The 26,759-nt window shown below is 37.0% G+C and overlaps 1 protein-coding gene across 3 annotated transcripts in view; it reads left to right on the top strand.

Moving 5' to 3' along the window:
- The window catches only part of JMJD1C (jumonji domain containing 1C), a 242,047-nt gene that overhangs the window by 124,734 nt on the left and 90,554 nt on the right, over positions 1-26,759 (top strand). For all 3 annotated transcript variants that reach the window (XM_037062686.1, XM_037062682.1, XM_037062681.1), the window contains exon 3: positions 26,600-26,713. In XM_037062686.1, coding sequence (XP_036918581.1) covers positions 26,600-26,713 — 114 coding nt within the window. The remainder of the gene's footprint in view (positions 1-26,599; positions 26,714-26,759) is intronic.

Consider the following 26,759-nt stretch of genomic DNA (forward strand, 5'->3'; position numbering starts at 1 on the left):
TTGTACTTATTGGCCATAACATTTAAAAATTTGTCCTCTAACACTTTGGAACTAGATTATAAGTGTTTGCATGTAAAGAAGCTCGCTTGTGAAAATTTACTCAAAATTTAAGTTTACATTTTATTAAAGCACTTCATTCTTGATCAGGGCAAGATGACAGAACTCATGGGCTTGAAGCACTTAATTTCTTATTAAAGTTTTCAGTTTTATGATACTTAATGGCTTTTATAATACTCAGAATTTTTCTAAATACTATACTAACTTTAAAAGGTTTCTTTCTCCTTCAAGAAGAACCCTTAACTGCGAATTCCCTCTTTTAGCTTGGTGACTTCAAGATGGTTTTAGTACCTTACATAGTAGCCTCATTTAAAACTACATGGTGGCCAGACGATCGCGGTTCGATTCCCAGTCAGGGCACATGCTTGGGTTGCAGGCCAGTTTCCAGCAGGGGCCAGTTCCCAGCAGGGGCCAGTTCCCTGCAGGGGATGCATGAGAAGCAACCATACATTGATGTTTCCTTCCTCTCTTCTTCCTTTCCCCTCTAAAGATAAATAAATAAAATATTAAAAAACAAAACAAAAACTATATGGTGGCTATAACAATTTAGTTCTACATTTCAGTAGTGCTTTTTAAAATTAATTTTCACTGGTCAGTATGGAAGCATAAGTAAACATGGCTTGCCTCCTTGCATAACCACATCAAAATTACAACTAAAAAATAGAACAGCCATCACCCAGAACTCTATAAAGTTGTCAGATTGAATTGAACTGTGAATTAAAGATACCACATCCATCCAGAACACAAAGAATTTTTAGGGCAGTGAAACTTCTGTATGACACTGTAATGATGGTTACATATTGTACATTTGTCTAAATGCACAGAATGTACACCACCAGGAATGAACCCTAATGTAAACCTTGAATTTTGAGTGACGGTAATATGGCAATGTAGGTTCATTTATTATATCAAATGTTTCAGGATGTTCATAGTGGGTTAGGTTCTGCATGTGTGGATGTAGGGGATGAATGGAAATTCTTTTCTTTTACACACTCAATTAAAACTGCTCTAGGAAATAGTCTGTTTCAAAATTTAAAAAGAAAGAAGGGGGAAGATACAAGGTGGATTCACACAGCAGCCAGGATAGGGTGAAAGGAAGGCAATACTAAATAAATTACGAGTCTGAAGCTCTTTTGTCCTGTTTATACCACACAGCCTTCCCTGCTGATAACATACTTGGAACTATAGGTACTAGAGTTGGACGTGAGTCTGGAACTCATCCCAGGGAAAGGGGCCTGGAATGAATACATGCTTACTTTTGCAAGGATAAGTAAGCCTGGTCCCAACTATAACTTACCAAAGATTTGCTGAGAATCCATACTTTTTATCTTTGACATTTTTGGCAGAGGATATCTGAGGCCATAAAGGGTGACACCAGTAAATGATCATTTTTTCGGGACTACATGTAGTTATCAGTATTATATAGATGACATGATCTTAGCTTAATGAGTGCATTACATTTATTTCATATTCCCATGTATTTTCTATTTATTCCCTTTTATTCTTTCTATGTCTAATACACTATGCAGGATATTTTCTATCTGTACTAACTGTCATGAATTTCACTTACCCCTTTTTTGCTTGTTATCTAGAACAGAAGTAGATGTTATACAAAAATTATAACAAGCACATATTTATAGCTATTATGTCATATACCTCCTCCCCATAAATAAAATTCTTATGTAACAATGATTTTAGCTTAATACTCTTTAGGAAAATATTGAAAACTATTGCTGTTTTTAAATATAAGATTTCAAAACATACATCTTTTCAGATCAAAGCCATGACAGATTTGAAAGTATGTCCACAATTTCTCATGTTGTAGTACCCCATGTAAATAAGTACCCTCTGCAGAAATACTTTTTTTGTGAGATATTACTACATTACGAGGCTAAAGTAGTTATGAAGCTTTTCCTAACATTGAACCAAAATCTGGCTACACATAACTTTTATATATTGGACTTAGTTTATTTTCTAGTCATTGTTTCTTAAATCTTTTGGGTCAGGGACTCTGCTAAAAATCCTGGTGTCAATAGCATCTTTTCTAGGAAAAAATGCTTATAGTCATAAATTAAATAATTTATTAAATAATTTAATAGTTTTATAATTAATTATTATAAATTATTATTAACCATAATTATGAAATAATTTAATAGTTTTAGAATTGATTATTAATTATAATTGATTTAGTCATGAATTAATTTTATTAAATTAATTAATAATTAAATTAGATTAATTTATTTAATAATTTCAATAAATGCTTAAAGTTGTAAATTTCAATAAATAATTTCAAGGACTTTCTGTATTTCTTGAAGGCTTTGGTTTTGTTTGTTTGATTGTTTGTTTTAAACCCAGGATGAGGTCCTCTGCTTTAGTACAAGATACATCAAGTTTTTCCTGTATATTGAAGTATAACAAAGAGCTTATAAACATTCCCAGTTCCTTTAACCAGTCCTAACATGACTTGATTATAGAGAGACCTTCACTATCCAGATCACCTACTTTTGCTTATATTCTAATGTCTATGACTTTCTGAATGGGAGGCCTTTAATTTCCATTTGAAGTGATCTCAATATATTGGGACTGTTACTTCACGTATTTGAACACTCTTTGGTAGTAGTTTTAGCATTCACACCATACTACATTCTTACCTCATACTGAATTTCTATTTAGCCTAACTTTTACATCCAGTATCTCTGTGACACAGTGCTCAACAGCACATTGTAGATGTTCCAGTAAATACTTGTAGAATGAATAAAACTTCCTAATCTTTTTTTGCATCAGAAGTTGTTAAGCAGGTTTTACCACATAATATAGTAATGTGTGCCTGTGAGGGATAAGAGCAGTGGCTTTTTGGAACCTGAACTAGGTAGTGAACATTTACTCTTGTTAAATTTCATTGTATAAGAGCAGTTAGTTCTTTTTTCTATCTAGAAATATTCCAGAGAAAACAAAAATGGACAGTTCTTAACTTTCCTGTATGTAATACCATGCATAGTGGGAAGGTGCTTCATAAATGTTTGCTAACTAAATAAATAATTAATAGCAAAGTATGTGCCTTGAAAGCTTGATTCACTACTAGTGAATGTTTTATGCTTTATATTTCAATGAGTAACTTGAATATATTTTTCTAAAGATGAGCACCTTAAATTATAACTTCATATATACTTTCTAAATGTCAAGACTGGACACCTAAGCTTGTCCACCCCTCCCTCAAAACAAAAACAATGAATTGCTAGAATTAATTATTCTTGATAGGGAAGTCTGTGATGTAATTTTGGGCCTTCTCCTCTCTGAGCAACAATCTTGAATTAGCTCAGTCTGAGTTCATAGTTCATGTGACCTGGGAAATGTTTGCTGCTTCAGAGGCAATTTTAATGAGCTTTGAAATCTTTTGTTGAATGATTAACTACACTTCTGGCTCTTCATGTCTTCTCTTGAGGAACTTCTTTTCATTTCCTCCTACTGTAAGTAGAGAAAGTAGGGAACAATTATTGAAATCTTCATCTTTTTTAAGCATGGAGAGGAAACTACATTAACAATTGTATTGGGGTTTTCTTCCTAAGATTTTATTCATTTATTTTTAGGCAGAGGGGAAGGGATGGAGAAAGAGTGGGTGTGTGGTTGTCTCTCATGCACCCCCAACTGGGGACCTGGCCTGCAAACCATGCATGTGCCCTGACTGGGAATCGAACCAGTAACCCCTTGGTTCACAGTCAGGCACTCAGTCCACTGAGCCACACCAGCCAGGGCTATATTGTTTTCTGTTTGTATTGTGTTCTCTCTGTCTGTATAATCTAGGGAAGCACCATCGTCACTTTGCGAGACTGCTGTTTTAACTTCATATTTTTAAGAAGTCAGGGTATCTTTAAATAGATATCTCTTTGCATTATACCAAAGAGCTTATTCTCTGCCAGCTCTAGATTATTTGAAGTTGGAAATCTGGTATATGACATTGATCTCTACATGGTTCAAATATCCCCACGTTGAGAATGAGCAGCTTTCCAATTAAGCTATTGTTGATAAGCTATTTTGGGGTTCTGTGCTACCTGAGAAAGAAGAAGATTAAGTTAGCAAAGTGACCTGGAGACTTGTCTGTTTAGAGAATGTCTAAGACCTGGATTGGGGCACTCTGCTCCAGATATAGTCACTGTAGGTCATATGTCTTTGACCAAGATTCATGGTTCGCAAAGCTGGCTAAACCTCAAACTTAATGGAGGTATCAATTTAAAAGTAAGTATTTCTGGGCCAGTCCTGTGATTTGGTTTGGTTTTTTTAATGTGGTGGCCAGTCAGGTATAGCCACAAGAGAGGCACATGGAAACAAAGGTTATTCTGCTCATAGGTCCTAGAGGGATAAAGTCATTGCATGCATGCATGCCACCGGGAAGCAGGTTTAACCATGCAGGTGGGAAAGGAAGAGAGAGCACAAGCACCAGTGGATTTGTTGGGGGTATGGTTAGAATACATAAGAAAAGGAGGAAGGGTTTTTTTTTTTGGTGCATTTGAATGTTACTAAGACATTGTCAGGAGGGGGCAGGAAGGAGAAATTGTGGCAGGAGCCAACCTTCTTTATCTGGTCACATGGGCAGGGTCCTTATAGCCAGTTTGTGGGGAGGTTAAGACAGCAGGGAAAAGATTTTTATCAATGAAATATTAAAAGCATTTATAGTACAGTGCCTCATTCTTAAGAATTTTGATTCAGTAGATCATTAGGATTAAAGCTTAGAAATGTATATTCTTGAAAGGCCCTGAAGGTGCCCTAATCTGTGTGGCCCAGTTGGTTGGGCATTGTCCTGCAAAGCAAAAGGACACCAGTTCCATTCCTGGTCAGTGCACGTGCCCTGGCTATGGGTTTGGTCCCCATTCAGACACGTAGGGAAGGCAACCAATTGGTGTTTCTCTCCCCTCTTTCTCCCTTCCGTCCCTTCTCTTTATAAATAAATACATAAATAAATGTTTTTTAAAAAGTTCTGCAGGTGATCTTAGAGACCCCTGAAACTGTGGTACAAAATTACATATTTCTTGTTTTGGGGAGCTATAGCTTTCATCAGATTTTGAGAGTTCCTTGATACCAAAAAGGATAAAAATAAGAACAATTACTATAATCTACCAGTTCTCGAACATTATAGTACTACAGGATTACCCAAGGACTTGTCAGAATATAGATTGCTGGGCCCCACCTTCAGATTTCTGCTTCAAGTACTGTGGAGTGAAGCCTAAGAATCTAACTAGTCCTTGGTATTGCTGATACTACTGGACAGGGGGCTCCCTTTGAGGATCACTGTTCTAGGTCTTGGCTAACACCATTCTGTACCTTCAGCATCAAGGTCTAGAAGAATCTGTTTCAGGATTTTTCACCAAAAAGTATAGTAATAAACATAATGATCCATAACAAAGTAAGAGAAAGGTAGAAAAAATTCCCTCCTTCCTGGCAAAGGAAATGGCAGGGGAAAGTATTGTACACAGGCATTATTAGTTGACCTATTGATAAAGCTGTTTTATAAACGATTGCTTCTTTTTGTAGCATTTCTTCCTATCAAAGCAGAAAAATGCATAGTTCCATGACCACTTTTAATGTTTTTTTTTAAATTTAAATATAATGTGACTTTTTAAGTGCTCATGTTTTCCAAGGCCAAGTAGAATACAACTCAAAACAAAATATAATTTGACCTAAATGTGACAAAAAGCAGTAACGATAAACTTAAGGATTCCTGAAATTAGGAAAACTTGTTCAGTTTTTAAAAGCTTCTAAAGCAGGTGTTCCAAGTGTTCAGTGCAAGGAAGCTTCTAGGATCTCCCAAGAAAACTTGATCTCTTCACAAGTTTGAAGAGCTATAAACACTGCTAAATCCACAGGTATTCCAGAGTCTATTTGCCCGCACTCATTACAGACTGTCTGAAACTGGAGGAAACTAAGACCCTTGGAAGAATCTTTATTATCCTTGAAGAGTCTAATTGTGAAACTTTCCTCACTCTAAAGAGATAAACTTAGGTAAGGTTCCTGGGTGTCATTAATGGGTCTCAGTTTTTTTTCCTTCTCTAGTTAACCTTGGGACTTATGTAGCCTCATCCCTTTAAAGGAAGTTGTCCTCAGTGAAACAGAAACTGGCCTGAACTAAGAAAGCATACAAGATACCACTGGTCAAGATGGCGGCGTAGGCAAACATGGCTCACCCCTTGGACAACTGCATCAAAATAACAACTAAAATATAGAATAACCATCACTGAGAACCATCAGAAATCGAGTTGAATAGAATTCTGACAACTGTGGAATTAGAGAAGTCCTGCCCTGTCTGGTGTGGCTCAGTGTATTGAGTGCTGTCCTTCTAACCAAAGGGTCGCTGGTTTGATTCCTGGTCAGGGCACATGCCTGGGTTGCAGGCCAGGTCCCCAGTAGGAGGCATGAGAGAAGAAACCACACACTGATGTTTCTTTCTTCCTCCTTTCTCCTCTCTCTAAAAATAAATAAATAAAATCTTTTTAAAAAGAAAAAGAGAGCACATCCATCTGGACTGGTAGGAGGGGCGCAAACATTGAACAGGCTGGTCCCACACCCACATGTGGTGGATAAAAATTTGATAGGGATATGATGTGAGGGAGGAGTTGCAGCACCATACCAAGCCCCCCAGCTCAGGTTCCAGTGCCAGGAAAACAAGTCCCCACCATATCTGGCTGCAAAAACCAGGAGGGATTGAGTCAGTGGAATAAATTGCTGGATCCACGTACTGTTTGTTTTAAAGAAACCACACATAGTCTCACCTGCTCAGACTCATTCTCTCTGAGCTCCAGCACCAATGTAGCAGCTTGAAAGGGCACCAGTGGCATATTGTGAGAAATTGAAGTGTCTGGCATCAAGGCAAGCAGAAGCCATTGTCCCTTTTATAAACTTCCCAGAGCCAGAAGGCAGGTACCATACCTGAGATTCCATCAACCTGGCTAACACTGACATGCCTTGGAGATCCCCAGAGACTGTGCCCCACCCAACTTAAGGGCCCACCTAAGCTTCTTTTACATGTGAACCACTGGTCTTTGCTCAAGCTGCACAACTTCCTAAATCCTCTCAAAGAAACAACAGCTGGTTTCCATGAGCCCCAGGCCCAGCACTAGCAGCAGCCAGCATAAATTCACAGCTTGGCTTTGTGTGGGAATCTCCAAGCCTAGCATAAGTAGTAGCCATCACAGATCGCTTTATAGTTCAGGCAGAGTGGCCTTGAGCAAAACACAGGTGGGGATTGACCTTGGCCAGAACCACCCAGGAAATCCCAGGGCCAGCACACCCAGTTGAAAGCTATACCACACTGGAGCACTACCACTACCTTCCTGCATAGCTTATACTCTATGGAGGGCTGAGGTTGGTGGTAAGTGGACAGAGCCAACTCTTGCTACCGACTGTCCTGGGTAAAGTCCTCCCACTGATCTGCTAACCGCAGCCAAGGCTCAACTACAAAAAGAGGGTATACTTAGCCCACATAAAAGACTCACGATGAGTACCCAGCCTGTGTGATAGGTGAGGCTGTGCCACTGGGCCCTCTAGGACACCTACTACATTAGGCCACACTATGAAGACACAGAGTCAAAGCAGCTCTACCTAATACATAGAAACAAACACAGGGGGGCTGCCAAAATGAGACGGTGATGGCCCAAGTAAAGAACAGATCAGAACTCCAGGAAAACAGCTAAATGAAATAGAGACTGGCAATCACTCCAAGGCAAAGTTCAAAATATTGATTATAAGGATGCTCAGAGAGGTTACTGGGGACTTGAGCAGCATAAATAAGATCCAGTTAGAAAGAAAGGATACATTAATTAAAATAATAATTTACAGGGAAGTAACAGTACAAAGGATGAAGTTAAGGATCAATTCAGTGATTTGAAACATAAGGAAGCAAAAAACATCCAATCAGAACAAGAAAAAAGAATAAAAAATAATGAGGATAGTATAAGTAGTCTCTCGGACAACTTCAGACATCCAACACTCACATCATAGGGTTGCCAGAAGGAGAATAGAAAGCAAGAAATTGGTCATCTATTTTAAAAATAATAAAAGAAAACTTCTCTAATTTGGTGAAGGAAATAGACATGCAAGTTCGGGAAGTACAGATAGTCCCAGAGGAGATGGATACAAAGAAGCCTACCCCAAGACACATCATAATTAAAATTCTTAATGTTAGAACTTCCAGCCAAGATGGAGGTGTAGGTAGATACACTTTGCCTCCTTGCACAACCAAAAGAAGGACAACAACAAATTTAAAAACAAAAAATAACCAGAACTGCCAGGTAATTGAACTGTATGGAGGTCCGACAACCAAGGAGTTAAAGAAGAAACATTCATCCAGATGAGGAGGAGATGGGCAGGGTAGAGAGCACTCAGAGCAAGGCAGTGGCTGCAGAACTGGAGTGGGCAAGACAGCAGCTGGCAGACCAGGTGGGCCTACATTTGCATGTGGATAAATGAGGAACAACTGGGGAGTGAGACAGACTGTGCAACTCAGGGTTCTAGCACAGAAAAATGAAGCCTCAAAACCTCTAGTGGCAAAAACCTGGAGGGGTTGTGATGGCAGGAAAAACTCCCAGCCTCACAAGAGAGTTTGTTGGAGAGACCCACGAATACACAAAACCACCCACCGCGGAATCAGGACCAGAAGGGGCCGATTTGCTTGTGGGTAGCAGAGGAAATGGTTGAAAACCGGCCAAGAGCTGAGCAAGCAGCATTGTTCCCTCTCAGACCTCTGGCCCATATACAGCATCACAACAAAGCAATATGGATGGCCTTGCCCTGGAGAATACCTAAGGCTTCATTTGCTCCTTACTACATGACAGGTACACCGAGACAAAACATATGGCCCCAATGAAAGAGCAGATCAAAACTCCAGAAGGAATACAACTAAGCAGTGAAGAGATAGCCAGCCAATCAGATGCAGAGTTCAAAACACTGGTAATCAAAATGCTCACAGAAATTGTAGAATATGGTTGCAAAATAGAGGAAAAGGTGAAATCTATGAAAAGTGAAGTAAAGGAATATGTACAGGGAACCAACAGTGAAGGGAAGGAAACGGACTCACATCAACAGTTTGGACCAGAAGGAAGAAATAAACATTCAACCAGAATAAAATGAAGAAATGAGAATTCAAAACTCCAAGCAGAGGCTTAGGAACCTCTGGGACAATATTAAACATTCCAAAATCCAAATCATAGGGTTGCTAGAAGAAGAAGAGGGAGAGCAAGAAATGGAAAGCTTACTTGACCAAATAATGGATAATTTCCCTAATCTGACAAGGGAAATAGACTTCAGGAAAGACCAGGAAGCTCAGAGAATCCCAAAGAAGTTGGACCCAAGGAAACACACACCAAGGCACATCGTAATTACATTAGCCAAGGTTAAAGAAAAGAAGAGAATCTTAAAAGCAGCAAGAGAAACAGTTCTCTACAAAGGACTTCCCATAAGATTATCAACTGACTTCTCAAAAGAAACCTTGTAGGCAAGAAGGGGCTGGAAAGAAGTATTCCAAGTCATGAAAGGCAAGGACCTACATCCAAGAATACTCTACCTAGGAAAGCTGTCATTTAGAATGAAAGGGCAGATAAAGTGCTTTCCAGATAAGGTAAAGTTAAAGGAGTTCATCATCACCAAGCCCTTATTATATGAACTGTTAAAGGGACTTATCTAAGAAAAAGAAGATAAAAAATAAGAACAGTAAAATGACAACAACCAAACCTAAAAAAAAAAAGCAAAAAAGAACTAAGCAAACAACTAGGACAGGAACCAAATCACAGAAATAGACACCATGTGGAGGATTATCAGTGGGGAAGAGGGAAAAGGAAAGAATGGGGAAAAGGTACAGTCAATAAGAAACCTAGATGATTGGTACAAAATAGACAGGGGGAGGTTAAGAATAGTATGGGAACTGGAGAAGCAAAAGAACTATGTATGATCAATGGACATGCACTAAGTTGGGGCAGTGATGGTGGGAGTGGTGGGGGGACTGGGCGCAGGGGAATAAAGAGGAGAAACAAATAGGAAAACTTTAATAGCATAATCAATAAAATGTATTAAAAGAAAACTAACGGCATGAAAAATAAAATAAAACCAATGAACTAAAATGCCAAAGGTTGAAGGTAGAGAATCTTAAAAGCAGCAAGAGGAAAGAAGTTAGTTACCTACAGTGGAGTTCCCATAAGAACTGAGAAATCAGAGGTCAGCTGATCTCTCAAAAGAAATTTTGCATGCTAGAAGGGATTGGCAAGAAATATTCAAAGTCATGAAAAAAACGGGGACCTATGGCCAAGACTGTTCCACCCAGCAAAGCTATCATTTAGAATCAAGGGGCATATAAAGAGCTGCTCACACAAGAAAGAACTGAATGCATGAATCATCACCCAGCCATTATTACATGAAACGTTAACGGGAGTTATTTAAGACAAAGAAGAAGATCAAAACTGAACAATTAAATGACAATAATACATATCTATCAAGAAGTGAATCTAAAATCCAAACTAATCAAACAAGAAGAACAGAGACAGAATCATGGATATGGAGAGAGTTTTGATTCTTGCTAAATGTAAGGGGGCCTATGGGAGATGGGTGAGGGGATTAAGAAGCACAAATAGGTAGTTACAAAATAGCCATGGGGTGTATCTTATAGTATAGGAAAAGGAGTAGCCAAAGAACTTATATGCATGACCCATACACATGAACAATGGTATGGGGATTGCCTGAGGGAATGGGGCATTCTGTGTGGTGGGGGACGAAGAGGGAAAATCAGCCCAATGTAATAGCTTAATTAATGAAATGTAATAAAAAAATTTAAAGGGGTAAAAAGCAAAGAGGAAAGGGACTTTGTTTAAAGAAAGTTTATTAAAATTAGTTGTTACTGAGCTAGACTTACATTATGGGTATTCATTTGTATTCTCTGTACTTTTTTGAAATATCTTTCAGTTGTCCTACGACATATTAGGATGGAAGGGAAGTTTATTTTAAAAGAATAATTTCTAACTGAAATAAAACACTATAGTGCAAAAGATTATGTAAAATTCTGTTTTCCATTGTAGTCTTTTTTACTGGTGCTGCAGTACTTTGATACACCATGGCTGTCAATATGTTTGCATAAATCATCAATACTTAAAGGAAAGTATTGTTGAAACTTTAATTACTTTACCATTATTTTGAATGTAAATACTCCTTAGTTTACCATGCATAAACATTATTACACCAAATTTGTTAATTTTTAAGATAACTAAAATTGCTGTTGTATCATACTTAAGGGAAATATGCAAATCCCCCTTGTTAGTTGAAAAATTCAGCTTCCAGATTGTTGCTGACAGCATCAGAGTTTTTGACAACAAGGAGGTAATGGGGAAATAATTGCAGAGCCTTGTTTACTTGTGCTGCACAAGAAACAGATGTTTGCCAGACGGAAATGAACAAAACGGGTAAAGAAATAGATAGTCTGTTCAGCTTTGCAAAGTACAAACAGTGAAATTAGTAAGAAAAAATAGAATACATTTTAAAATTAGTTTTTGAGCAAAAAATGTCACAGAAACAGTCACGTCCAAACATGAGGGCACGTGAGGTTTGTCCAGAACGTATCCAACCATGTAATATGAAAAGTAAGACATTTATTGAAGAAGACACAAGAAACATTGTATATAGGACAATGGTGCCTCATTCCCCTTCAAAGTAGGCACCTTGGGACCTCATGCAGTTCTCCCAATCATCCTCAGCTGCACTGTTGTATTTTCTTGAATCTCATCAACAGTCTGAAATCTTTTGCCTTTCAAATGTGATTTTAGTTGGGAAATGACAGAAGTCTTAGGGCACCAAATGTGGGCTCTACAGGGGCTGAGTCACCTGGGTGATTTGATGTTTCACCAAAAAACCCTGCACAAGATGTGATGCAGGAGCAGGCATGTTATGATGAAGCTACCAATCGCTTGAGCTAGATGCTCCAGGAATGACCCTTATATGGGTTATGTGAGCTCTAATGTTGTATTTGAGTCTGAAATGCTGTTGGCTTTTCCATGGGTGGGGTTGTCCCTCAGACTGGCTGACTGTGAGGATTTACCCAGACCACAGTGTATGAACTGCTGTCTGTGGGCCAACCCCATGAATCAGAATTCATCCCAGCAGGTTCTGGTGTCTACAGAGATCTCTTTTTGGGTTTGTCACTTGTGGAGCTAATTGGGTCATGGTCTGTTGTGTTCTAAAGCTTGCCACCAAGTATTTGGTTTGGGGGCCTCTTGTTTGGGTCTCTGGCGCATGTCACTGTCAGACATTGCCTGTAATCATCCCTTGGCTATCTTTTAGGTACAAAGCCATCCATAGTTGGTAGCTGCCTGTGCTGGGCATGGTTGTGCTATAGAAGGGGTCAATCTATGTAACAAAGCCAGCTTCTACCAGTACCAAGCAAGGGACAGGTCAGCAAAAGGCCCAAGGCATTCCATGATGTGACTTCACTTGTTAGCTGTTTGTTAGACTCAGTCACTGAATGAGCCTCAGACAGTATGTGAGTTTTTTGAAGTAGCAACAGTGGTGGGGACAGTCACCAGATTAATACAGAATCAAACTCAGCATCAATGCTGAGTCTGGAGCCACTCAGCAGTAGTCCCAGGTTATACCAAAGCCATATGCCACCTTTCTGGGCCTGCAGACCTTTGTAATGGGTTGGAGTCTCGGGATTGTCAGGGTAAAGGTCAGTAGAGTTTATTAGGCTAAAACAAATTAAGATTTGTTTGTGTGGAGTGAGAGCTCTGCGCAGTAGTGGTTGTGCTGGTTGGGTCTCATTGGGAAAAGTGGCCTTCATTTCACAACCACAGAAGTCTGTGCGTGTGAAACGCAGTATCACAGTATCACAGTATCACAACCACAGTATCTCCCTGTGCGTCTTATATCCAATGAGTGCATAAACTTCAGAAGCTTTCCAAGAAACACTGTACTGCAGAACCAGGCTGGCTTCACCTAGCTGATTACCCTGCAGGATGGGACCAAAGGCAGTCGGGAAGGTGGAGCTAGTGTATCTTGCCAGACTGATGTCATGTGTATAAAGAGGGAATGCTTGACAAAGAAAGATGAAGTCTCTGGTGTGGTGGGGAACTCAGCACATAGTGACACTGGCAGCTGTCCCTCCAGTCCTCTGTTTGAAGTGAAGCTAAACAACCCAGTCTTTCCCTGTATGACCCCATTCTGCTCTGAATCTCCATTTCTCTACCAGTGCTCAGGGTGAATATCTGTGAATGAGATTTTGTGTGTTGGCTCTTTAAGAGGGCACCTTCGTTTCTAAGGGGTTCAGGACTCACACTGCGGGGTGGAATTCCTGTGAATTTTCATAGACAGATGTTATCTGGGTTCCTTTTCGTGCCCATGGTTGTCCAGGCTGTGGGATTTGAGACCCCCTTGGGAGTGGGGGTCTCAAACTGATACACTGTTCTGGATTCTTACCTGCTGCACATAGTTACAGGGCCAGCCATTCCACTTGGTTATTCAGGTTAGTTGTTATTACAATTTAGTTGTAATTCAGATTCAATCCTTGGAGAAAGTCAGTGTAACTTCCACCTACTCCACCACCATCTTGGGTCCAGAAAGTAACCTTTATATTTATTAAAAGACAAATTATTCTCAACAAATATATAGGGTGAAACAAAAATAGGTTTACAGTTATGAGTACACAAAACACAGAATTTATTGTATTATTATTTATTAGTTACTGTATTATTTTCCATATGAACAACTGTAAACCTACTTTGCCCTACCTTGTTTTTGACCCTTATTAGTCACCGGTTTTTGTGGGGATTTTTTTTCATCGTTCCAATCATCTATTTCATATTTTGTTGGAACTCAAATTTACTAGCATGTAGTTTGTGACTTGCCCCTTTTCTCCTTTATAATGTTAACAGATCTCTATCTCTAGTATCTTGTTAATGACCTGGTTTTTTTTCAAAGACTAGTAGTCATGGCTCTGAGTTTATATCAATTTAATACTCTAACATGTAACTTACTTAAGCCATCTAAAGTTGCATTAATTTCTTAGCTTAATAAAAACTTGGAGACTTTCTTACTGCTTTTTGTAACATTAGGAAAGTGAAAAGGGCCTTAAATATTTAACACTAAGAAAATATGTATTAAAATTTAATGTACATTTCCTTGATTAAGTATTTATTAGGAAGCTGTTTAAAAGGATGGCAATGTAATAACATGAAAAAAAGAGTACTAACAAAAACCAGCAACTTATAAGTTGGATGTATCTGGAAACCTAATAATGAATATGATTGAGAAAAAAAGGCTGAAAGTGCAATTAGTGGTTAACTGGTTGACTTCTTGGTGAAAACCATAGGATCCTTTTCACTCATTTGTTTTGTTTTCCAAGTTATCTTTTTTTTTTAAAGATTTCATTTATTTACCTTTAGAGGGGAAGGGAAGAGAGAGGGAGAGAAATACCAATGTATGGTTGCCTCTCGTGTGTCCCCTGCCGGGAACTGGCCTGCAACCCAGGCATGTTCCCTGACTGGGAATCGAACCGAAATCGTCTGGTTCACAGGCCCGCACTCAATCCACTGAGCTGCACTGGCCAGGGCTGTTTTCCAAGTTATCTTTAATACAAATGTGTTCTCTGTAAGAAAAATTGTTCTTTAAAACAAAAAGGATTCTTTGCATGTCCTTTATGGTCTAGCTTATTTATAATCTTTAGTTTATACTTATATTTGAGAGAAATAACTAACAAAATAGGAATTAAATTAAACTTTATTTTTAACTATTATTGTTTTATCATCTAATTATTATTTTTTTTAATTATTCTGAACATACCTATTTCTGAACATAGCTTTAAAAACCCCTTTATTTGAATTGATTTCCTAATCTTGCTTATTTCTTCTTTCTGAAAAGTAATATAACTGTCATTAACACATATTAAATAAATGTATTATGTTTTACCTGTTTTTTTTAATAGTAGGTTTTGTCACTTTTTTTTAAAAGATTTTATTTATTTATCTTTAGAGAGGAAAGGAAGGAGAGAAGGAGAGAAATATCAGTGTATGGTTGCCTCTCATGAATCCCCTGCTGGGAACTGGCCCACAACCCAGGCATATGCCCTGACTGGGAATCGCACAGTGATCGTGGGTTTGCAGGCCCATGCTCAATCCACTGAGCTACACCAACCAGGGTTGTTTTCTTCTTTAATATATGATTTGTCAGTTTCTTCTGGACTGGTTTCATTTTCCTCCATCTTAAGTTCAAAGTTTAAAGTTTTATTCAGCAGATGGCAGAACACTTTGCTCTTTGTCACCTCATGCCAGCAAGCATGAAACCAATATAGTTCTTTTCACACCATCTTACAATGTAAAAATCACTCAACTATGAATTAGGAAATCTAGGTTGTATCTATTGCCAGGGCTTCTATAAACAAAAGATTTTGACAAGAAAAATCACAATCTCTGAGTGGTCATACACTAATGTATAAAAGTGAGACTACGGATTCCTGAAGTTACATTTTTAATACTGTTTTTCTTTTCTTTTTTTTTTTAAATTTTCTCCTCTTTTTATTCCTCTGCTTTGGAAATATTCCCCATTTTCCACTATATTCTCATACTCGTGTGATGCTATTTTGGGGCTTTCTAAACTTTTCATTGATGACTGTTAATTGATCCTTGAAATTCACAACGTTGATGGTAATTAGAACTTTGGAATATGTTGTACTGTTTGTTAGAGCTAGTTCCCTGTAATTGGTGTTTTCCCCTCTCCCTTTCCTAGAACATTCCGAACTATATTAGCTTTTTCATAAAATTGACTTTTGTAGCCCTGACCAGTGTAACTCAGTTGGTTGGGTGCTGTTCTCCATAGTGTAAAAGTATACCAGTTTGATTCCTGGTCAGAGTACATGTCTGCGTTTGGTACCTCATAGGGGTGCGTACCAGAGGCAAGCAGTCAGTATTTCGGTCTCACATCCATATTTCTCTCCCTCTTTTTCTTCCTGTTTCCCCTCACTCTAAAAATAAATAAATAAAGTTTTAAAAAAATTTATTTTAAAAAGGTAAATACATTTAAAAATTGATTGGACTTCTGGCAATGATGGAAGCATAGGTAGATAAGCCATATTTCATTGCACAACCAAAAGAAGGACAAAAACAAATTTAAAAATGAAAAAGAACCAGAACTGCCAGAAAATTGAACTGTATGGAAGTCTGACAACCAACGAGTTAGAAAAGAAACATTTATCCAGACTGGTAGGAGGGGTGAAGACAGGCAGCTGGGGTGGAGTGGTTGCACAGCAAGGCAATAGATCAGGCCAGGCAAGGTGTTGGCTGGTGGACTGGGTGGTCCACATTCACATGCGGACAAGCTGGGAAGAACAACTGGGGAGCGATACTGACAGCATAACATAGGGTTGCAGGATGGGAAACTAGAGTCTCAAAAATGTCTGGCTGTAAGAATCTCTGGCTGTGGGGCTTGTGGTGGCAGGAGAAACTCCTAGCCTCACAGAAGAGTTTGTTGGAGAGACCCATGGAGTTGTGGAGCACACATAAGCCCACCCACTCAGAATCAGCACCAGAAGGGTCCAATTTGCTTGTGGGTAGGGGACGAAGTGACTGAAAGCAGATGGAGAGCCAAGCAAGCAACATTGTTCCCTCTCTGACCCCTTCCCCACAGACAGTGCCACAACGCTGTGAAGTGGGTTGCCCCCACCTTGGTGAACATCTGAGGCTCCACCCCTGATAACATAACAGGCATGCCAAGACAAAGAAGTATGACCCAAATGAAAGAACAGATGAAAACACCAGAAAAAAACCTAAGTGACAAGGAGATAGCCAGCCTATCGGATGCAGAGTTCAAAGCACTGGTAATCAGGATGCTCACAGAAATAATTGAGTATGGTTACAAAAAGTGGAAAAATGAAGGCTATGCAAAGGGAAATGAAGAAAAATATACAAGGAACTGAGAGTAAAGGGAAGGAAACAGGGACTCAGATCAACAATTTGGAACCGAAGGAAGAAATAAACATTCAAGCAGAAATGAATGAAGAAACAAGAATTCAATAAAATGAGGAGAAGCTTAGGAATCTCTGGGACAACTTTAAACATTCCAACATCCAAATCATAGGGGTGCCAGAAGAAGAAGAACAAGAGCAAGAAGTTGAAAGCTTAGTTGAACAAATAATGAAGAAACACTTTCCTAATCTTGTGAAGGAGATAGACTTCCGGAAAGCTTAGAGAGTCCCAAAGAAGTTAGACCCAAGGAAATACACACCAAGGCACATCATAATTACATTACCCAAGGTTAAAGAGGAGAGAATCTTAAAAGCAGCGGAAGAAAGGAGACAGTTACCTACAAAGGAGTTCCCATAAGACTGTCAGCTGATTTCTCAAAGGAAACCTTACTGGAAAGAAGTATTTGAATTGATGAAAGGCTACACCCAGCAACCTACATCCAAGATTTCTGTATGCCACAAGGCTATCATTTAGAATGGAAGGGTAAAGTTCTTCCCAGATAAGGTAAAGTTAAAGGAATTCATCATCACCAAGCCCTTATTATATGAAATGTCCTTTAACATATCATATAGTAAATAACTTACCTAAGGAAAAAAAGATCAAAACTATTAACAGTTAAAATGACAACAAACACATCAACAACTGAACCTAAAAAATAAAGATAAACTAAGCAAACAGCTAGAACAGGAACAGAATCACAGAAATGGAGATTCCCATGGAGGGTTATCGTGGCGAGGTAGGGGAGGGGGAGAATGGGTGGGGGGAAGGTATAGGGATTGAGAAGCATCATTGGTGGGTACAGAATGGATAGGGGGAGGTTAGAAATAGTAGGAAATGGGGAGATCAAAGAACTTAATATGTACAACCCATGGACTTAAACCAACCCTGGGGGTGAATGCTTGTGGGAGGAGGGGTGATGGGCAGAGGGGAATAAAGGGGAGAAAAAATGGGACAACTTTAATAGCGTAATCAATAAAATATTTTTAAAAAGTAAAACAAATAATAAAATTGATTTATCTAGTTCCAGAATCTTTCTTGGATGTTTTGCCAAAGTTATATAAAGCTATGGGGTAATTTATAGAAAAATTACACATTATTAAAAGAGTTTTAAAGGAAAATAGTCAAGTGTTCAAGATACTGTATATGAGCAAGGGAAAAATAAAACATTAAGCATGATTACTATATTAATGGATTTTGAGGTATCTACTTCTGAAGTAGTAATAGTACTTCTAATGGTTTTGGAAGAAGTGAACAACTTACATAGTAGGTTAAGCATTTAATTCTATTCATATTTGCTTTTATGCGGTGACAGGATATAAATATGAGTACATCCTAGTAACAGTATAAAATACAGGTTAGAAGAATGCTAAATTTTGGGTCTAAAATATAGTTTTTAATTATTAATTTATTTGTGCACCGAAAACAATGGTTATCTCAATTGCACACACCTGGAAAGTTATAAAGTAAGTGAACCTAGTAATATTTGGAGGAAAGAGAACGAATCCGAGAGATTGGGAAAGTGAAGTCACAGAGATGACAAACTCGGGCAACCATTCTAGAGGTAGAAACATGCCACATTGGTGTTGAGAAAGTGTAGAATGAAAAGGGCACTGAACTCAGTCATAATGCTTTCTGAAAAATACAGAGACTATTTGCATAGAATGTTACATTGCTTTATTATTCTCAACATTGATTTTTGTTTGCTAAATGGTATGTCATTAAAATCTGTGTGATGATATCTGCAATGTTAAAAGATGGACATTCTCTTGCACTTCCTGTCTCTGATGTCTGTGACAGCTATCAAGGATACAGTGGAGAAAGAAAAGGAATTCTAGTTCTCCAGCTATTAACTGAGTTCCTAAGAGAGTTGTAATATTTTATTTCTGAGATTTTTCTGTAAATGTCTGTTTCCTTCTAAAAGTCTGTGAAGTGTGCCAGGGTAAGAATTTGGTTGTCTTTTTCACAGTGGTGTCCCCAGGGTCAAGAATATTGCTTTGGTACATACAAGATATCCCATATATACTGCTTGAATGAATGTGCTTCACGCTTTAGGGAAAGTAGAGAGTTTTAAAAGTCAGTAAAATTAGGTTTATGTCATGTGGAAACCTTTGCAAAACTTCTAGTCTATAGAAGATAAAAAATTGTGCTACACAACCTTGGCAGTACCTGGAGTATCTTCTTGGATTCATTAATGTGAAGAAGTTATTCCTGTGGATATTACCATAAGTCAAGAGATACATCTTTCATTACATATTTTCATAGATTTCTAGTACAGTAGGGCATATTGAAAAATATTTTCCTGAATCTAGTTAGCCTTCCTATGAGACAGTATCAAATCATATCTTTGTAACTACTATTGTTCATTTTCTTTTCTACTCTTACATCTAAAAATATATTTATAGTTACCCTGAATAGTGTGGCTCAGTTGGTTGTGAGTCATCCTGAAAACTGAAAGGTTGCAGGTTCAATTCCTGGTCAGGGCACATGCCTACCTTTTGGGTTCATCCCCCCATTTGGGACATGTACAAAGAACAGCAGATCAATGTTTCTCACATCCATATTTTCCCCTCTCCCTTTCCCTCTGTCGAGTGGATGAACAAATGAATATTTACAATGCTAGGCCACTGAAATTAGAGGGTTTTGATTTTTGGTAAAGTCTTTATGTTTAGAAAATCTACTTCTTTGTTTAAGTTTCTATATCTATAAAGATGAGGTCCCCGACAAATGAATCCAAAATGCTCTTTTATTTTAACTCTTCATTGTACTTATAAAGTTCTACATTCTTGGAAGAAACGGATTTTCTTCGGATAGTCATACAATGTTGCCTTCCTTTTAGCCTCTGTTTACTTTCTCACCTCTGTCGATTTATTCAGCTTGTAACCTAGAAACCAGCTAAAAAGGAAGGAAGTCAGAGATGTGTATTTCTGGGCAGTAACTAGAGTAGTTTCCTCTTCCTCTAGCCTGGTTTAGCTGCCAGAAAAGACTTTCTGTTCCCCCTCCCCCAACTAAAGAAGAAAAAGGAAAGAAAGAAAAAATAACAGTAACTTCAACTTTCTTTCTTAATCCATTAAGGAAGGTACATGTAAGCAATAAAGACAACCAGTTTAAGGGACTGAAATGCTGCTCTCCTCAAATTGGTGCTTTTTATTGTTTGAAAGGTGTTATCTGTGACAGCTAATGAATTGTGAGAACAGTAGATAATTAAGAGACTTGATGTAAAAGCTGAGCAACTTAATGCTTACTACCAAGTGGGTTCTCTGTATTGTTATTTCACTATTTTCGTTTCTGTTAGAAATTTACCAGAGTACAAGGACAGATTCACAAGCACATGTTCATAAGAATATGTCAAATTAAACTTACATATTAAAATGATATTTGTGATTTTCAAGGAGTTGCATCTTTGTGCACACTCTTTTGCATTAAGAATTGACTTATTTCTTTATAGTAGTGGAGAAGCATCTCATTTTAATCCAGCCCTGATGTAGTAATGAAATTAAAATAACTTTTTTCTATATTGATGTTTATTTTGATCTTATAAAAATTATTACATTCTATGTCGTTAGGAATATATAAATATTATGGCAGTTATTGTGGCTAAGTGTAGTTCTATGTGCTGTTGATTCTGTAGGGAACTGATAGTACTTGAGGAAACAAGACAGCTATTTTTAAATTTATACAGTATATAATCAAACCTGAATTTATGTGAGATTGTAAGATGAATCCTAAGAAACTTTGAACTCACTTCTAATATACAATAAATGGTAGAAATGTTATATAATATATTTAAAATTTGGTAGTTTATAATATAATAACCTGCATCACTTTATTTTTTTGTTGTTTGGGGCTCAATAAGACTACCGTTTTTATCCTATTGTTGTTTAGCTAACTTATATGACATTGCGAATTCTTTTATGTCCATATATATTTTATAATCATGTCTTAAGTGATTTAATTATGAATGACTTCTTTGGTTGTTGTTTATGATTTAGTATTTACTTGACTCATTATTTAAAAAAATACTTTGTTCTGAAATCCTGTATCTTAGAATACAGAATCAAAGTAGAAATACACCATCAGAGTTTTAGAGCTGTATATTACTGATATTCTTAGAATAATCATTACCCGTGCCTTTCATTTGTGTAACCAAAAAAAAAGGAGTGATCTAGATTTTTACAAGTCCAGGTTGAATATATGAGTATGCTAAATTGGAAATACCTTCCTCACATGATGATGTTTTTCTTTAAAATGAAACTAACAGGGCTGGTAGTTGGAAGTTTTGCTCTTAACATGACTTGACGAATTGGTTGCCTGTGTGACATAAAAAAAAATCAATGCAGTTTTTTAAAGTTATTGAAATTGAGAAACCTACATTGGGCCAAATTTATAAAACCATTCACATATAATGTTCTTTTGTACTTTCAAGTATCTGACCTTTTTTTTTTCATATTTAGCGTATGTATTACACATACAGCAAGCATCTTATTTTAGATTAATCACATTTCTAGTGCTCAGTCGCCATGTGTGGCTAGTGGCTGCCATACTAGGCAATGTAACTCCAGTTTAGAAAGAAGTTAAGAGCACATTTTAGATGACCCATCAGAAATACATATTTTATGCTTTCAAATTGTAGGCTTTTATAACAGCAAGTTATATTAAATTGTTTTTTAAATGAATGAAAAATTTTCAGTATTTTTAAAAATCTGCCAAAATTATTATGTTTGTTTTCCTCTGAGATTGTTGGTTTTACCATTTGATTTCACTTAGACTGTTGCTCTCAAAAATGACCTTTTCCCTGAAGTTTATATCAGTATTTTTAAGGAGACATGATTATACTAAAAATAATCCTTTACTTCTAAACACTGAAAGTATTTTTGATGATTTAAAGTTATGTTTCATTTTTGTTGACTTGAGAGATATTTATGTAGTACTTGTTTTTCTCACCTTGTTAATGAAATCTGGAAAGCAAAAACTTTACATTTGCATTCGCTTTATTAAGGAGACAGTAAACTTGAGCTTTCAGTCTAGCCACTAGTCTGTCTTTGTCTGTTGTTAAAATTATGAGCCAGTCTCTATGGCCGCAGCCAAATGAGTAATCACCAGTAATGTGACTCGTGCTGGAAGTGACTCCATCAGCACCTGTGACGGGGATTAGTTACAGTTTACAGAGCACCGCCTCTTCCCTTCTCTCAGTGTGCCCTAAGCCAAGTAGTCGTTCTCATTTGGGTGTCTGCACTGTTGGAAGCTACTGCAGTTTGTTTCCACGCAGAGTACAGTGGGAAAGGCTTTCTCTAGCTGATGGATGGCTGTTCTCTCTATTTGGAGTATCTTACTGGTTATGTAAGCGACCTCAAGAGAAATTATCCTGACCCAGATCGAAGGATGCAGTAGTGCTTCAGCTGCAGGATTTCTTGGGCTTTAACACCACACTGCTGATGACAAAGAGCGAGTTGTAACCCTCATCACCGCCAGAGTTGAGCCAGAGCAGACAGAAAATCGTCCTTTGCTCGTCAGAGACTTGTTAGGTTACAGCCTCTGCTTCGTTTTGTGGTCTTGGCTTTTCTTCCTATACAATGACGACGCTGCAAGTGATCTCAGAAATGCTTGGTTTGAGAGCCATTTGCCTGTGATTTTTGAAGACTTAAACAGTATTTAGGATATATTAAAAATACTGCTCAAGAACAAAATGGAAATATCAGCTATACTTCTTGACCTTTAGAGCCGGGTCGTGGATTTCTGAGATTTAAAGATACTTTAAAATTCTCAAGAACAAAGTACGGTTTGTATTTTTCTGCTTCCTTTTTCTTTTGTCTTAATTTACATTTGGTTTTGCTTCTCAGTCTTAGGAATTAAGGTCACTGCCTTTTATAGATCTAGTCTTAGTGTTCTTAGTTTTATGAATTTTCAACTATTTCGTTTGTTTAAGAAAGAGGTTTAAGGTGTGGGTAATTTCATAACACTGTAAAAAGATTATTTAAGAACTAGAGTGTAACTATTTACAGAAAAATATTTCAGATTAGAGTTTTTAGAATACAGTGTTTTAAGTAAGGGGGGGGTGATTTCTAAGGGTTTTTTTGTCTGGTGTATTCTCATCCCCACCCCCAACTTGTTTGCTAACAGTATCGTGTTTTTCAATAGACCTGCTTGGGTGGGAATTTGGACTTTGTTCTTTCAAGTCACTCCAGTTCCGCTTTTCTTTTTTTAACTTCTAAAATGTTACTTAGATTGTTTTCTGCTTCAATATTTTCCTTTAGTACGATTTATACCAGATTTTTGTGGTTAATGAGCTCATGTTTTTCACTTGGAAAATAAATTGTTAAATGTTAACTGGAGATTGTTAGAAACTCAGACTGCAGACATAAACTCCATGATTTCCCAGTTAAATGTTAAGTGGTGAGCTTTAACATGGTTTGTTTGAGCAGCTGAGTTATGATGGAGAGCTGTAGCTGATTTATTTTAAAAATGTTTTTTTGAGTAGGGCTCATCTGTTTGCCTCTTCCTCATGTTAATGGAATGTGGTGTAGCATGGAGCCCCAAACAGGATACAGTTGTTCTAAGCATTCTTCCTATAGCGTGGTAGGCCCTACCAAAAATGCAGGCTCTCAACTAAGTTAGTTATTTTGGCCATAGACTGTTTTTAAAATATGGTTAACACTGACAGAGACCCTTAAAAGAACTCTTCAATTCAGTGATAAAATTGAAAAGTATTGTTTCACCATAAATATTATTAAATAATTATTAATCTAATCATTTCAATTTGGATTTTCAAAGGCTTTAATCAGTTGGAAATATAGGGGTTTGGGTTCTTTTTTTTTCTTAAGGTCATACTCTACTGTGACTTTCATCAGATGGAAACTCATTGCTTCTTCCCCTTAGGCTATGGAAGTTCCTCATAGAATGATATATCTTTACAGTCTTCATTTACTTAGTTATGCATGAGTTCTAGTTTCTTTACATTCCAGTCACCTATACCATTGAAATATTTAGTACAGGCTCATAAAAGCTGTAGGATGCATTTGCTTTTAAACATTTGTTTCATTTTTAAGCTAGTAATGTTTTTAGAATGTTTGAAAATTTGAAATTTTTTCATAAAGTAGGAACCGGTCATACAATTTCAGGGTTTCTCATTAAACTGTATTGAAGTATATATCTTTAACAAGTACTAAAAATATATTGAATGACCTTGGTGGGAACATATTTGTAGTTTAAATATAATTACACATTTAAAATTTGCAAGTTGTGGCCTTATTTTCTATTTAAGAAGGATGGCATACCTATGACCTCCATAGCTACATAATTGTTTAAGTATTCTTATGTTGATAATAGAACATTATAAAATTAGTCTTTTAACCTTTCTGGTAGCTGTGTTCTACCTTATAATGAGAAATTTGTTTTAATTTTGGACTAGAAACTTAACTTTATTTTTTTTGGAACTCAGTGATTTAAATTATAAGTTGGTCTGTTCAAATTTATCCATAGAACTCTTGACCTACCTTAAAAGGCAGAGTTCTGAGAGATTGTCTATACAAGAATGTTTTTCATGTTATGAAATGACTAGGTCTCATAGGAAATGCAAAACACCTGTATTATTTGCGTAAGAAAGAGGCACTCAGAAGGAGAAGTTTACTTTTTTTTTTCAAATGCTTCTTAATTGAATCGTATCTCTTAGTCATTTAGATAATACCTTTTGTGGGCCTTTTTGTTAACCTTCATGAGTTGACCTGACATAGTACTATTTGAAAAGAAATAGAGCATTTGCTAAAGTTCAAAGATTAAAAGTTCTGCAGAAGGTTCCAATGTTTTCTGGTTGACTAAAAACTAAACACAAAATATGAAAATGCTACGTATTTCATGTCAATGTCACAAAGTGGTAGATATTTTAGAGTCTAAATAAAATAAAGGCTCTTGAGTTACTTAAAAACTTGAGTCACTTTTTAGGAAAAAGTATGAATAGGACTTTATGAAATGATAATTTGAGGAATTTAGTCTTGGTAAATGAAAATGTTAAATAGCAGCAGTAGTAACAACATAATGGGGGGACTACCTGTTTTGAAAGTGGAATTTCTAACCTAAATAAAAAGACTTTCGATGCATGCGTAGCACAATTAACTTAAAAGGTTAGCACCAGGACAGGAGAGGATCTTAGTGTGATTCGATTTTTTAATCATAAATACTGAACATTTAAGTGGGAATGTAAGAACTATTTCATGTTTTAATTTAGGAAAGAGGATATTACTTTTAATTTCACAGTGTGGATAACGTAGAAATAAGGTGTACTTTTAAATTCATATTCTCTTGGTTTTAGCTTTTTTGTGAGGTTCCTCAATGAATTGAATCCAAATCTTTTTAAAGGAATTTCATAAATATATAAATTAACTCCTTAAAAGCCACTCCAAACCAACAATCTGAAAAAGTTTTCCCTTGGAGTATTTATTCCAGTTAGCAAGGGGTTACATTTAAGACATAATAAGAGAAGGGGGAAACACAACGGCTTTTGGATCTCCTGGGGATTTTTACTGTCTGCTTTGGTCACGTAAGTTAACCTTGTAGCAAGAATTTATTCATTTCATACAAGTAATGAAAAAACTGAGTTGGTTAATTCTATTTTTTTAAACTTAACATTCTTTTTATAGTAAAGGAACTGTTTGTAAGATGGTGGAATTTTGTTTTAATTTTTAGTTTCAGAACAGTATCAGGAATATAAGACACTTGGTTTCTATACAGACTGCTTCCATTTCGAAAGTGAGGGTGATAGTCATTTAACAAAATGCATGCATAATACCTTTATTTCCTTCCTCTTCGTCTCCAGCCTTTCTCACTCCCTCCCCCACCTAAAGGTATGGTGAAATCCTTTATGTAAAAGATGAGTCTTTAAAATAATCAAATGAACATGGATTCTAACCCCCCTCACCCCCTCTTTTTTTTAAGTAGTGGAGATCTGGAAAGACTTTACTGAAAGACGGGTTTTGTGTAATACTACTTACATCCCTCTTCTTTTCCTGCTCCCCTCCCCCACGCGGCTCTTAACTGAAGCTGCTGGATTTTTATTTGTGCTTTGGGTAGGGACAGGGGCGGGGGTGGGTAGTACGTGGGGCGGAGTTAAAAGACCAGATGCATCGTGATCATTGAAAAATCCTTGATATGAGAGAGCTAAGAAACAAGTTACATATATAAATTTTACCTACTCTGTTACTTAAAAAAAAAAAATTAAAGAGTGGGGTAAATATGTTCTGCCCAATTTACTTTTTCAGAAGCAATTTCTCCTTTAATCTTAGCAGACATTTTTATACACATGTATATTTCATTGAATCCCTTAAAAATAAAGTGGGGCTTAATATATTAGAATTTTTCCATCCTCTTTTATAAATCTACTTTACTCCTTTTTAATAAATACAAACTGTATTGTATGGATAATGCATTACCCTGGATTATAATATGAAAACTACTATTAATTGGTACCCTAAAGCGATTATAATAATGACAGTAATATATTGTATTTATATATACCCTTCGTGTTTTTAGGGTAAGACCCAGAAAGTAACCATTAGAACTTTTTTTTCTCTCACCAGGTTTTCAAACCCTTGGTTGAAAAAAGTATACCCAGTTCTATCACTGCGGTAGAATTCCTTGTAGATAAACAACTGGATTTTTTAACTGAAGATAGTGCCTTTCAGCCCTACCAGGTAAGAAATTTTAGGTTCCTTTCGAAAATTAATTATTCATTATCCT

Source organism: Sturnira hondurensis, unplaced genomic scaffold (assembly GCF_014824575.4).
Source record: "Sturnira hondurensis isolate 20B ecotype Veracruz unplaced genomic scaffold, ASM1482457v3 Scaffold0014302, whole genome shotgun sequence".
In the NCBI taxonomy this organism is placed as follows: Eukaryota; Metazoa; Chordata; class Mammalia; order Chiroptera; family Phyllostomidae; genus Sturnira; species Sturnira hondurensis.